The sequence below is a fragment of the Notechis scutatus genome, chromosome 6 (assembly GCF_049901735.1).
Source record: "Notechis scutatus isolate UNSWTSFEM ecotype Mainland chromosome 6, rNotScu1.2, whole genome shotgun sequence".
Classification (NCBI taxonomy): Eukaryota; Metazoa; Chordata; class Lepidosauria; order Squamata; family Elapidae; genus Notechis; species Notechis scutatus.
In genome coordinates, this window is record NC_142014.1 from 26,317,107 (window position 1) to 26,329,652 (window position 12,546).

Sequence of the window (12,546 nt, forward strand, 5' to 3'; positions counted from 1 at the left end):
GCCCCATTTTATGACCTTTCTTGCCTCAGTTGCTAAGTGAATCACTGCAGTTGGTAAGTTAGGTAAAGGTAAAGGTTCCCCTCACACATACGTGCTAGTCGTTCCTGACTCTAGGGGGCAGTGTTCATCTCCATTACAAAGCTGAAGAGACAGCGCTGTCTGAAGACGTCTTCATGGTCATGTGGCCAGCATGTCTAAATGCTGAAGGCAGACAGAACACTGTTACCTTCCCACCAAAGGGGTCCTTATTTTTCTACTTGCATTTTCACATGCTTGCGAACTGCTAGGTTGGCAGAAGCTGGGACAAGTAACGGGAGCTCACTCCATTACGCGGCGCTAGGGATTCGAACCACCGAACTGCCAACCTTTCTGATTGACTAGTTCAGCATCTTAGCCACTGACCCACCACGTCCCATTGTTGATAAGTTAGTAACTGGTTGTTGAGTGAATCTGCCTTCCCATTGCTTATGAAAAGGTCACAAAGGGGGATCAAATGACGTGGGAATAGAATTTCCTTCTTGAGATGAGGATTGGACTAGGCGACCTCCAAGGTCCCTTCCAACCATATTATTCTGTGTTCTACATCAGGGTCCCCAACCACCGGGCAGCGGACCGGTACCGGGCCGTGGAGCACTCTTTACCGGGCCGCAAAGAAAAAAAAAAAAAAAATGGCGGCTTTCTTCGCCTTCGGTGAATGCTGCTGGGATCGGGATCAAGGACACAAATGAAAGAAGGGGAGGGAGGAAGCAACGAAGCCTGTCCTGCTCTCTGGCTCAGCTCTCTCAGTCGCTTTCTCGCTCCTCCACCAGCCCAGGAAGAAACTGCTTCAAAGAAGCCGGGGGTGGTGGCTTTTCCTGTCGCCGCAGCTTCCCGAGCGCCCGTTTCACCCCACCCGCCCACCCGCTCGCTCGCGGTTCAATCCACAGTGCTCCGTTCTGCCTGCCTGCCTGTCTGGTTGTTTGGGAGCAGCCGCTGAGAATAATAACTATTCGCCTCTTTTTATCAGCGAAGCTGCTCCGAAGCGAAGAAGGCAGGCAGGCAGGCTGAACGGAGCACTGTGGATTGAACCGCGGCCAGCGGGCGGGTGGGTGAAAGGCGCTCGGGAAGCTGGCGACAGGAAAGCCACCCACCACCCCGGCTTCTTTGAAGCAGTTTCTTCCTGGGCTGCTAGGAAGCGATAGAGTGACTGAGAGAGGAGCAGGCAGACACCTGAGGGAGGGAGGGAGGCAGACACCTGAGGGATGGGGCTGAGGGAGGCAGGGCCGAGGCGCTCCCTGAACTTGGTGGTTTGCTGGCAGGCGTTTTATTACCCGACTAGGTAACAACATCAGATGTTACCTAGTCAGGTAATGAAAGCGTCTGCAAGCAAACTACCAAACTTCGATTCTCTTTCCCCTCCCCCGGTCCTTGAAAAATGTTTCTGCTTGAACCGGTCCCTGGTACAAAAAAGGTTGGGGACCACTGTTCTACATGACATTGTACTGTTTCTCTCCTGTAATCGTGCTACTTTCCTTCCCTTTTAGATGATTGAAAATTCGAGCTGGCTTTCGAAGGAGAGAATTGCCGATGATCTCGTGTGGTCCCAGTGGGACATGCTAGAACAAAGACTATTCTACATTGTCACAAAGGTGAAAAACAAGAATTTTTTTTTTGTTCTCTTGGTCATATATTCTGTGATGACCCGGAGTGTAACACAAACGTAACAAAATCGAAAATGTAAATAAATGTCCTTTAATGCCTCCAACTTGGCCCCACTGTTCAATAATTCTCAGTTGGTGATAAAATTTATTCAAAAGTACTCTTCAAAAGAAAGCAATACAGTCCGAACTTAATGAGCAGATACAGGTGAAATAAAAAACCCAAACAAACTACAATGAAGGAATTTCCACAATGGACCAGGATAAGTAATTACCAACTGCAAGGAGATAACAAGGCACAGTCTGTTGGAAGGACGCCAACCAAAATAACTTCAGCCCAAAATAAAATGGCAACGCTGTGTTTTAACTGTCTCTCTTATATACTGTTGTCCCCAGCTGCAACCAATGAGGGGGATCATGGCCGCTTCCTCTCTCGTAAGCCAAGTTGTTTCCTTCCTCCCTGCATGTCCTGGAATGAAGAGGGGATGGGCCTGGTTCTTCCTCTGACTGCCCAGCCGGCCTCTGCCCTTCCCTAACCTCCACAACCTCCGGAGCCACACCTCCACTCCCTGTTGGCTGTTCCTCCTCTTCCTCAGAGTCTGACTCTAACAAGGGCATGACATATTCCTCATGCTGTGGGTTATTTAATTGTAGCGATTTGACACACACCTCAAAATGATGCAGAGTTATTTATCTAAAGGCGATTGAAGTGATACTTAGAAGAATTTGCAAGAGAGAGATATCTTCTCTCTCTTGTTATAAAGAAAGATTTTCTAAACATACTGAAACTCTGAGGCAAATTATAGAGTTGATTCCAGAACTGAAACATAAGAAAATGTTAGCCAGTTGGTCCAGTGGTGAAAGCACCAGGCTAGAAACCAGGAGACTGTGAGTTCTAGTCCCACTTTAGACATGAAATTTGCTTGGGTGATTTGGGAGCCAGTTCCTCCCTCTCAGCCCAATTCACCTCACAAGGTGGTATTTGTCGCCTTGAGTTATTTATAACAGTAATGAAATTGTGATAAATAATCTTATTTATGATGGTAGAGAGAGTGTGATGACCCGAGGCTTGGCATGAAGGCAACACAGCCAGAAAATACGTATCAGTCCCTTCATTTGCTCCACCTTTGCCCCCAATATTCCAGTTACTCTCCAGCCAGAAAAAAAGCTCTCCAACAAACCTGCAACAGCCTCTGGCTGCAGATACTCCAGTCGAAATGCTGTAAGCAAAATGACTGCAATCAATCGCACCAGGAGGGCCAAAGAATGAGTCCAATAATTCCAGCAAGGCAAGATAAGCACAAAGAAGCACAGCAATAATTCAAACACAGGAAGAATGCCAGGAATGCAGGCCACAATTCTCAACACTAGATGAATTCAGCATTTGTTCCTGACACGCCCCTCCCAACTGCCTCTCCTTTAAACTCCCTCCCTAGGTGTGGCTAATGAAGGGAATCAGGGCCCTTTCCTCCCCCATAAGCCACACCACCACGTTGTTCTTTTCTCCATTCCTCCCTGCATGCCCTAGGATGAAGAGGGGGTGGACCTGGTTCTTCCTCTGAACCCCCTCTCCCTTGTTCTACCTCTCCCTGCTCTGCCCAACCTGACTTTCCCCTTCCCCCAGTTTCCTCCACAGCCGAAGGAGCTACACTCCCACTCCCTGTCAGCTGTTCTTCTTCCTCCTTGGATTCAGACTCCTGGCAAGTTGGCCTTGATAGAAATATGCACAAAGGAAGCAAACGAGGCTGAAACATTTTTTAAGTCCTAGGAGACAAGATAATATTTGAAAGTAGTTTGGTCAAATATCTTTCTGATTCACCTGGTCTGCAGCTACAGTCTACATTTGTTGAGTCTCCTCTTAATGAAAATCATAATATTGCCTTGTTTGTTCAGGAACAGCTCAAAATAAGTAAAAAAAAAAACATGCAGATGAACTCTCCTTCCCTTCTTGTGGTCCTGCATTTCTCGTTAAAAATCTGTTGAGAAACATTAGTTTGTAATTTAAAAAAAATAATAATTTAGATTTTCCAGTGCCAGGATAATGTTTACCTCCACAGATGATCAAATTTCAGTCTCTTCTTTTCATTCTAGGAAGAAGAAAGGGACATATTAAATTGCATCCAATTTTATCCCAATAAAGACTTTAAACTGATAGTAAGTTCTCTTCAGATTTTATATAGGGAAAATACTGTTAAATTGCACATGGAAGGGGATTTTTTTGGGGGGGGGGGGGGAGGATTGGATGTAGGTCTATGTCTGATCAATGCAAAGGACAATAGCAATTTTTAAATCTTAAACATGTGTCCCATATACGCAGGGTTAAACGGAATTTAAATAACCCACATTTGATTGCATTCACACATTATTTTAAAGCAAGCAAATTTGCATTATGGATTAGTGTGCAGCATATGTGCATTGAACATCTACTGCTTGTGTGTTTTGATTATGGAATGCATGTCACCTGCATCCTTTAAGAAAGCAATAATTTCAAAAATAGAACATACCCATCTACGTAATTGCCTAGCCTTTTTTCAGCATCATGCTCTTAATATACGGGGTTAAAACTTTCAACAATTGTGATTGGTCAGTCTGTCTTGGAATTCTAGGTTCTGTATGCATTTAGAAGGGTGTAATTGAAGAAGGGGGATGCGATGATGGCTCAGCAGTTAAAAACATAGAGCTTGTCAGCTGAAGAGCTGACAGCCCAGGTTGGAGCCTCCTGCGTCACACAAAGGGATGAGCTCCCATTTTTGCCTCAGTTTCTGCCCACCTAACAGTTCGAAAGCATGGAAATGTGAGTAGATTAATAGGTACCACTTTGGTGGGAAGATAACAGCTTTCCATACGCCTCAGCATATATCCATGTTGGCCACATGACCATGGAAGTGTCTCTAGACAGCGCTGGATCCCTCGGCCAGGAAATGGAGATTTGCACTGTCCCCTAGAATCGGACACAACTGGACAAGGGAAACCTTTACCTTTTTTTTTTAAATTGAAGAAGGCTGTCTTTCTTGAACACCTATATTCCAGGCAGGTGGTAGTCATTATTTGCAAAAGAGGAATTCCTTGAGAAGTAAAGGAGAATGCTCAAAATCATGTAGATGCCTTAACAACTTATTCCTATTCTATTAATGTCTTATTAAAGAAATGTAAATGGATTTCTTACAGGAAACTGCTAGTAAATCGGATAAAATTGGATGAATTCATCTCTATAAATTGTAAGCCAACCGGAGTCACCTTATAGGGGGTTGGGCAGGATAGATAGATAGATAGATAGATAGATAGATAGATAGATAGATAGATAGACAGACAGACAGACAGATAGACAGACAGACAGACAGACAGACAGACAGACACAATTATTTTTCGCAATTACGTTTGAAATACTGTTGCTTTCTAATGCTCTCTACTGGGATAACCAAAGCTGCCTTTTCATTTTTAAACAGCTTGAAGTACCTTTAGAGATCTCCATGGCTGACATAAGATTAAGGTGAGTTTCAAATATATATTATATTGTGTATACACACACACAGACACATACACACACACACAAAGCAAAATACCACTCAGGCATCATCACAAAATCTCCAGAACCTTAAAGCCTACAAACTTGAAATTTGGCACGTATGTTCCTCTTGGCTTCTAGGTGCTCACTAAGAAAGGACTTTTCAAAATGATCACCAGAACATTAGTATTTCATATATTATTATTATTAACATGCTCTGATGCTAAGGAGATCTATTCCCTCTCCCCACCTGAAAAGAAATCTGTTCCAAGGACAAAACACAAGCAGAGGAGAGGAGTTTCAGTTTTAGTTTCACAGCAGCAAGCAGCTTTAATACAGAACAGTTGAGCTAAGCCACGCCCAGGCCCCTTGTTGTCTCCTTGCTCTCACAGCAAATACTGTTTCACTTTCCAAACAGCCCTCAACTCTCACACACTGACAGGACGCTAGCCAGATGAATACCGATGGATGCTGGTAGGCAGAGGCAGAATCCCTCCCCCTTATTTTCCTTCCCAAAACTAAGCCCGATCATATAGTTTAATAGCAAAGCACTGGTATCCAGCTAGTGTGTGTGTGTGTGTGTGCTTGCTTCTATGAATAGGATAAAGTAAATACAATTTTTTAAAATTGAAAAAAAAAAGAATTTTTTTTTTAATCACAACCCTCTAAAAGAAATTAAGAAGAAGGCAAACTAAACCTACATAGCATATATTCACAAATACAAATAATTAAAATTCTGTGTAAGCATTTCAATCGCTAATAGCTGTATCATTATAATCCTGCATAGCTAATCTGCGTCAATAAATAGTTCGCCTGTTGTTAAGTAATCTCATCTCTGCAAATCCCTTGAGTCGTTGGGAACGATATGCTTCTCCTTCCAAAATCAATTAGCTGGACTGAATTGAAGAAATAATCTTTTTAAATGACAAGTGTTTGATTTGTTGGAGAATCCTGTTGATTCCTTTCACATCGATTATGGATTTCCGTAAGGTAGCTCTTCAAGATAAAGACGTAGGAACTCCTGTTTTCTCTTCTAGGTCCGTGAACGTGAATTACAGCTATTATCAAGACCAGGAAACTATACCCAAACCTTTGGATGTACATGTTTTTACCAGTGACACAGGTAAACAAGCTAGTTTTTGAAATAACAAGCATTGGGAACCTTTGAGTTATATATTTGCAGATTCTCTCTTTTGCTATACTGCAGACTGAGCTTCCAGAGTTATTTCCTCTACTTAATAGTATATCCTAGACCAGGGTGTCTTCAACCCCTGGTCCATGGACTGGCATCGGGCCACGGCAAAGCCAGAAACCGGGCCGTGGAAACAAGTGTTTCTTGTTGACTATGTATCAGAATGGTCAAACAAATGGCAACTTCAAATCTCAACAAATAAATGCTCTGTCTTACATATTGGCAAAAAAATCAGAAAATAAAATACAAGCTGAATAGTCAAGATCTTGTTGATGACCCAAGCTCTGTAAAGGACCTTGGAATACTCACCTCTAATGATCTAAGTGCTAGAGCCCACTGCAACTACATAGCCACAAAGGCATTAAGAGTTGTTAACCTAATCCTACGTAGCTTTTTCTCTGGTAATATCACACTACTAACCAGAGCATACAAAACATTTGCTAGACCAACACTTGAATACAGTTCATCAGTCTGGAACCCACATTACGTATCTGATATTAGCACAATTGAGAAAGTCCAGAAATATTTCACAAGAAGAGTTCTCCACTCCTCTACTCGTTGTAGAATACCTTATGCCACCAGACTTGAAATTCTAGAACTAGAAAACCTTGAATTACGCCGTCTTCGGTCTGATTTAAGCATGGTATATAAAATCATACATTGCAATGTCCTACCTGTCAATGAATACTTCAGCTTCAACCATAACAACACAAGAGCACACAATAGATACAAACTCAAAGTTAACGGCACCAAACTTGATTGCAGGAAATACGACTTCAGCAACAGAGTGGTCAACGTCTGGAATACTCTACCCGACTCTGTAGTTTCTTCCCCAAACCCCAAAAACTTTAACCTTAGACTGTCTACTATTGACCTCACCCCTTTCCTAAGAGGTCTGTAGGGGGCGTGCATAAGCGCACCAACGTGCCTACCGTCCCTGTCCTATTGTTTCTCTTATTCTTCTTTTATCTTTCTTATATGTACCCATTTCATGTATTCACAACTATGTATACACTTATACTTATTATCTTGTAAACAATTGGCAAATCAAATAAATAAAAAATAAAATAAAAAGTGACGCCCCATCCGCAGGATGCAAGCTGCACCTAAAACTCCATCCCCCTCCAGTCTGTGGAAAAACCTCCCCACAGAACAGGTCCCTAGTGCCCCCAAAATTGGAGAGCCACTGTCCTAGCAATAGCACTTAGACTTATGTACTGCTTTACAGTGCTTTAGAATAGGAATGGCATGGCATGGCATGGCATGGCATGGCATGGCATGGCATAGAATTGAATGAGAATAGAATAGAATAGAATAGAATAGAATAGAATAGAATAGAATAGAATAGAATTAGAATTAGAATAAGAGTTAGAATAAGAGTTAGAATAAGAGTTAGAATAAGAGTTAGAATATGGAATAAGAGTTAGAATATGGAATAGAAAATATCAGATGGAATGGAATGGAATGGAATAGAATGAGAATACCATAGCATAGCATAGAATTGAATGAGAATAGAATAGAATAGAATAGAATAGAATAGAATAGAATAGAATAGAATAGAATAGAATAGAATAGAATAGAATAGAATAACATAAGAATAAGGGTTAGAATAGAATATAGAATAGAAAATATCGCATGGAATGGAACAGAACGGAATGGGGTGGAGTGGAACAGAACGGAACAGAACAGAATAGAATTCTTTATTGGCCAAATGTGATTGGACACACAAGGAATTTGTCTTGGTGCAGATGCTCTCAGTGTACATAAAGAAAAGATACATTCATCAAGAATCATCAGGCACAACACTTGATAATAGTCAGAGGGTACAATAAGCAATCAAATCATACTAGGAAACAGTTAATATAAAACGTTAGGATACAAGCGACAAAGTTACAGTCATACAGTCACAAGTGGGAGGGGATAGGTGATAAGGAGTGATGAGAATATTAATATAATAATAGTGCAGACTTTGTAAATAGTTGGACAGTGTTGTCAGCCCTCTCTAAGCGGTTTACAGAGTCAGCCTATTGCCCCCAACAATCTGGGTCCTCATTTTACCCATCTCAGAAGGATGGAAGGCAAGTCAACCTTGAGCCGGTCAGGATCGAACTCCTGGCATTGGGCAGAGTCAGCCTGCAATAGGGTATTCTAACCATTGTGCCACCAGGAGGGAGAATGAGGAAGAAAATAAGGAAGGAGGGGAGGGGAGGAAGGAAGGAAGAGAAGGAAGGAAGGAAGGAAGGAAGGAAGAAAGGAAGGAAGGAAGGAGTAGCAGCAATAGCACTTAGCCTTTCTACACCACTTTACAGTGCTTTACAGCTTCTCTCTAAGCGATTTACAATGTCAGCCTATTGCCTCCAACAATTTGGGTCCCTGTCTTACCAATCTGGGAAGGATGGAAGGCTGAGTCAACCTTGAGCCTGGTGAGTTTCGAACTGCCAAATTGCAGGCAACCGGCAGTCAGCAGAAGTAGCCTGCAGTACTGCACTCTAACCATGGCGCCACTGTGGTTAGACAGCTTGCACCTCGCCAGACTTCACAGCTTTGGAAGCAATCCTCCATCAATCCTCCAAGCCAAAAGTATCTAAAAACAGTTAAATCATGGCAACTAAGCTTAACATTCACTTAACAGATGTCTTACTTAACATAAATTGTGGTCGCACGCTGAGGATTATCTCTATATGTGTTTTCTTCCTAGGAAGTTTATGTTTGTGTTATAGTTTGGCTAGTATGAATTCCAAGGACGTATCTTACTCTGTGGCTTTTCTACATAAAGGTAAGTTTATACTGTCTCTTACAAAATTATCCGGATGTTATACTGATTCATGATTAATATGAGAGGCAGTTTGATCTAATGGTTAAGGTCAGAGGTGGGCTGCATATTCTGTAACATCCGGTTCACCAGTGCAAAACTGAAAATGTGCACACATGCGCCCCCCCCCCCTTCGTTCACAGCTGCAAAAACAGATTCCTGCATGCCGCATCCGCAGTAAATCAAGCAGGCAAGGCGCGGAACTCAGCTGGGCTGCAGGGGCCGGGTGAGCAAGCCAGTTTTATAAGACGGGTTAGCACCGGGGCAAGTGGGCGGGCCCAGCCAGTGGTCAGAACTACCGGTACGGGCTAGCCGGTGTGAACCAGCTGCAATCCACCACTGGTTAAGGTGCCAACCTAGAAAGCAGGAGGCTGTGAGTTCAAGTCCTGCCTTAGCCATGAAAGCCGGTTGGGTGACCTTGGGGCCAGTCTTTCTTTCTCGCCTCAACCCACCTAACAAGGTGGTTGTTGTGTTGTTGTGGGGAGGAAGTTGTGTTGGATATATTTTGCCACCTTGAGTTATTTGTAAAAAAAATAATAAAGGCAGGATACAAATACATAAATAAATGTTCAGTGGAAATTGTTTACTGGTAAATTTGCAGCACTAAGACATTTTGCCCAAACTTTTAAGAATGCATTTCTGAAGTATGCACTTCAATATCTGTTTAAAGAAACAGGTACAGTAGAAAACCTTTAAAGGGAACACTGCTCCCGCAAACTACCTTCTATTTGAATTCTGTTTCCTGTTTGAATTTCTACCCTACTCTCTATTTAAAAATCCACCATAAGAACACCAGGCCTACTTATGAAATGTTTTCTCTATCCTTCTTTTTTATTTAATTTTATTTAAATCTTTCTGTGAAAGAACAACAACAACAAAAAATTAACGGTTAATTTTAAGTTGATGCTGTGGTTTGTAAAATTCAGGTGGAAACCTAACCTTGATCCCTTGTTTACGTTCCTGTTTTAATTCATATCACTTTCAGAATTATATTACATCTTTCTCTTTTTTCCCTTTACATCTTTCTCTTTTCAGGTTATAGTAAAACATATACCGCCACTTTGGAAGAGATGAATTATCTGCAAATAAAGGAGCTGGGTTTTTTGGATCTTGGTAAATTAATAATTTAATCCCCCTCTTCTCCTTTTCTGCTTCTTTGAATGAAACACACTTAACGATTTAAGGCACTTGGGAGATATTTCCACTGAAACGCTAGAACATGCGTGTTTTGTGTTGTCTTTGTGCTCTGCCGCAATCTCTTCCCGATCCCCATAAATCTGTTTTGCCAAATAAGGAATTGTTTCTAACTTGGCTTCATTCTGCTTGGCAGAACAAAGCGTTTTAATAGACTTGGCATTTTTCTTGAGGGGAAACATTTGAATTCCTCAGCTGCTTCACTTCCTGAGAAATATCCCATAATGTTGGAATTGTTTAAAAAGGGGAGATAAATTGTGGATTGTCTGCTTAACGAAATAGAATAGAATAGAATAGAATAGAATAGAATAGAATAGAATAGAATAGAATAGAATAGAATAGAATAGAATAGAATTCTTTATTGGCCAAGTATGATTGGACACACAAGGAATTTGTCTTCGATACAAATGCTCTCAGTGTACTTAAAAGAAAAGATACATTTGTCAAGAGTCAAGAATCATCAGGTACAATACTTAATAATAGTCATAGGGTACAAATAACCAATCAAATCATACTAGGAAACAGCCCATATAAATTGTAAGGATATAAGCGACGAAGTTACCATCATAAAGTCACAAGTGGGAGGGGATGGGTGATAAGGAGTGATGAGAAGATTAATAATAATAGTAGTGTAGACTTTGGACAGTGTTGAGGGAATTATTTGTTTAGCAGAGCGATGGCATTCAGAAAAAAATTGTCCTTGTGTCGAGTTGTTCTGGTGTGCAGTGCTCTATAGCGTCGTATTGAGGGAAGGAGTTGAAACAGTTTATGTCCAGGAACGTGAGGGGTCTGTAGATATTACAGGTAGTCCTCCACATACGACTACAATTGAGTCCCAAATTTTTGTTGCTAAGTGAGACAGTGGTTCAGTGAGCCTTGCCCTGTTTTACGAACTTTTTTGCCACAGGCATGAAGTGAATCCCTGCAGTTGTTCACTTAGTCACGTGGTTCTCAAGCAAATCTGGCTTCCCCGTTGATTTTGCTTGTCAGACGGTCGCAAAAGGGGACCCGCAACCATCATAAATATGAGTCAGTTGTAAGTGTGAAAACGAGTCATGTCAGTTTGTTCAGCGCTGTTCTTACATCAAACGGTCACTCAATGAACTGTTGTAAGTCGAGGATTACCTGTATTCTAGAATTAATGACATAGTAATACCGCAATGTTGAATAATGCACCTAGTGTGTACAGTTCAGTTCTGTGCTATTTTATTTAAAAAAACAACCTTCATCCCAAAAACAGGCTCTTACCTGGCTGTGTACTTACCTGGACAATTCCTGCATCTTCTGGACACCCAACATCCTGACCTCATCTGCCACAGTTTCTTTCTGTCAGGTATTTTTATTTAAAAAAGAAATGTTTCTAGGAGAAGGAAATGTCTGTATTTTATTTATGTGTTTGTCAAACATGTACAAGATAGCAGGTGTAAGTATGAACATAGACAAGAACAAAGGGAGTAAATACAGATAAATGGCGACAGTAGGACAGGGACGGTAGGCACGCTGGTGCGCTTATGCACACCCCCTTTAAGGACCTCTTAGGAATCGGGTGAGGTCCACGGTAGACAGTTTGAGGTTGAAGCTGTGAGGGGTTGAGGCTGTAACAATGGAGTCAGGTAGTGAGTTCCAGGCGTTGACCACTCTGTGCTGAAGTCGTGTTTTCTGCAATCGAGTTTGGAGCAGTTTACCTTGAGTTTGTATCGGTTGTTTGCCTGTGTATTTTTGCGCTTGAAGCTGAAGAAGTCGTTGACAGGTATGATGTTGTAGCAGATGATTTTGTGAACTATGCTTAGATCGGACCGCAGGCGGTGCATAATTTACAATCTAGAACGGGTGTTGGCTACCTTAAACACTCAAAGAGCCATTGAACCCGTTTCCCACAGAAAAGAAAACAGTGGGAGCCACAAAATCCTTTTGACATATAAAATGAAGATAACGCTGCATATATCGTTGTTGTTTTTTTACCTTTATGTTATGTATAAAAAAAACCTATAGTGTGTTGCATGTATGAAATCAATGAACTTCTGCATCATTCCGAAATGCCTTTTTTCCCCTCTCATTTCTCATCTGGATATTTTTCAGCAAAGGGTGAGTGTTTATTGTGGAAATGTCTTGCAACATTCGACTTTTTGTTGTTTGCCAAAGTCTCGCCACATATTAAGCAGATTGGTAAACCAGTCTCGTCAGCAGCGAAAGCAAATGAATCTGC

General features: G+C 41.7%; 1 protein-coding gene across 9 annotated transcripts in view; it reads left to right on the forward strand.

Moving 5' to 3' along the window:
- Positions 1-12,546, forward strand: part of GSAP (gamma-secretase activating protein) — a 69,241-nt gene that overhangs the window by 21,314 nt on the left and 35,381 nt on the right. For all 9 annotated transcript variants that reach the window (XR_015750028.1, XM_026677224.2, XM_087967757.1 and 6 more), the window contains exons 9-15: positions 1,524-1,628; positions 3,729-3,791; positions 5,084-5,127; positions 6,180-6,265; positions 9,033-9,110; positions 10,182-10,259; positions 11,581-11,673. Coding sequence is in view for 8 of the 9 variants with exons in the window: in XM_026677224.2 (XP_026533009.2) it covers positions 1,524-1,628; positions 3,729-3,791; positions 5,084-5,127; positions 6,180-6,265; positions 9,033-9,110; positions 10,182-10,259; positions 11,581-11,673 (547 nt within the window). In the remaining variant the exon portion in view is untranslated. The remainder of the gene's footprint in view (positions 1-1,523; positions 1,629-3,728; positions 3,792-5,083; positions 5,128-6,179; positions 6,266-9,032; positions 9,111-10,181; positions 10,260-11,580; positions 11,674-12,546) is intronic.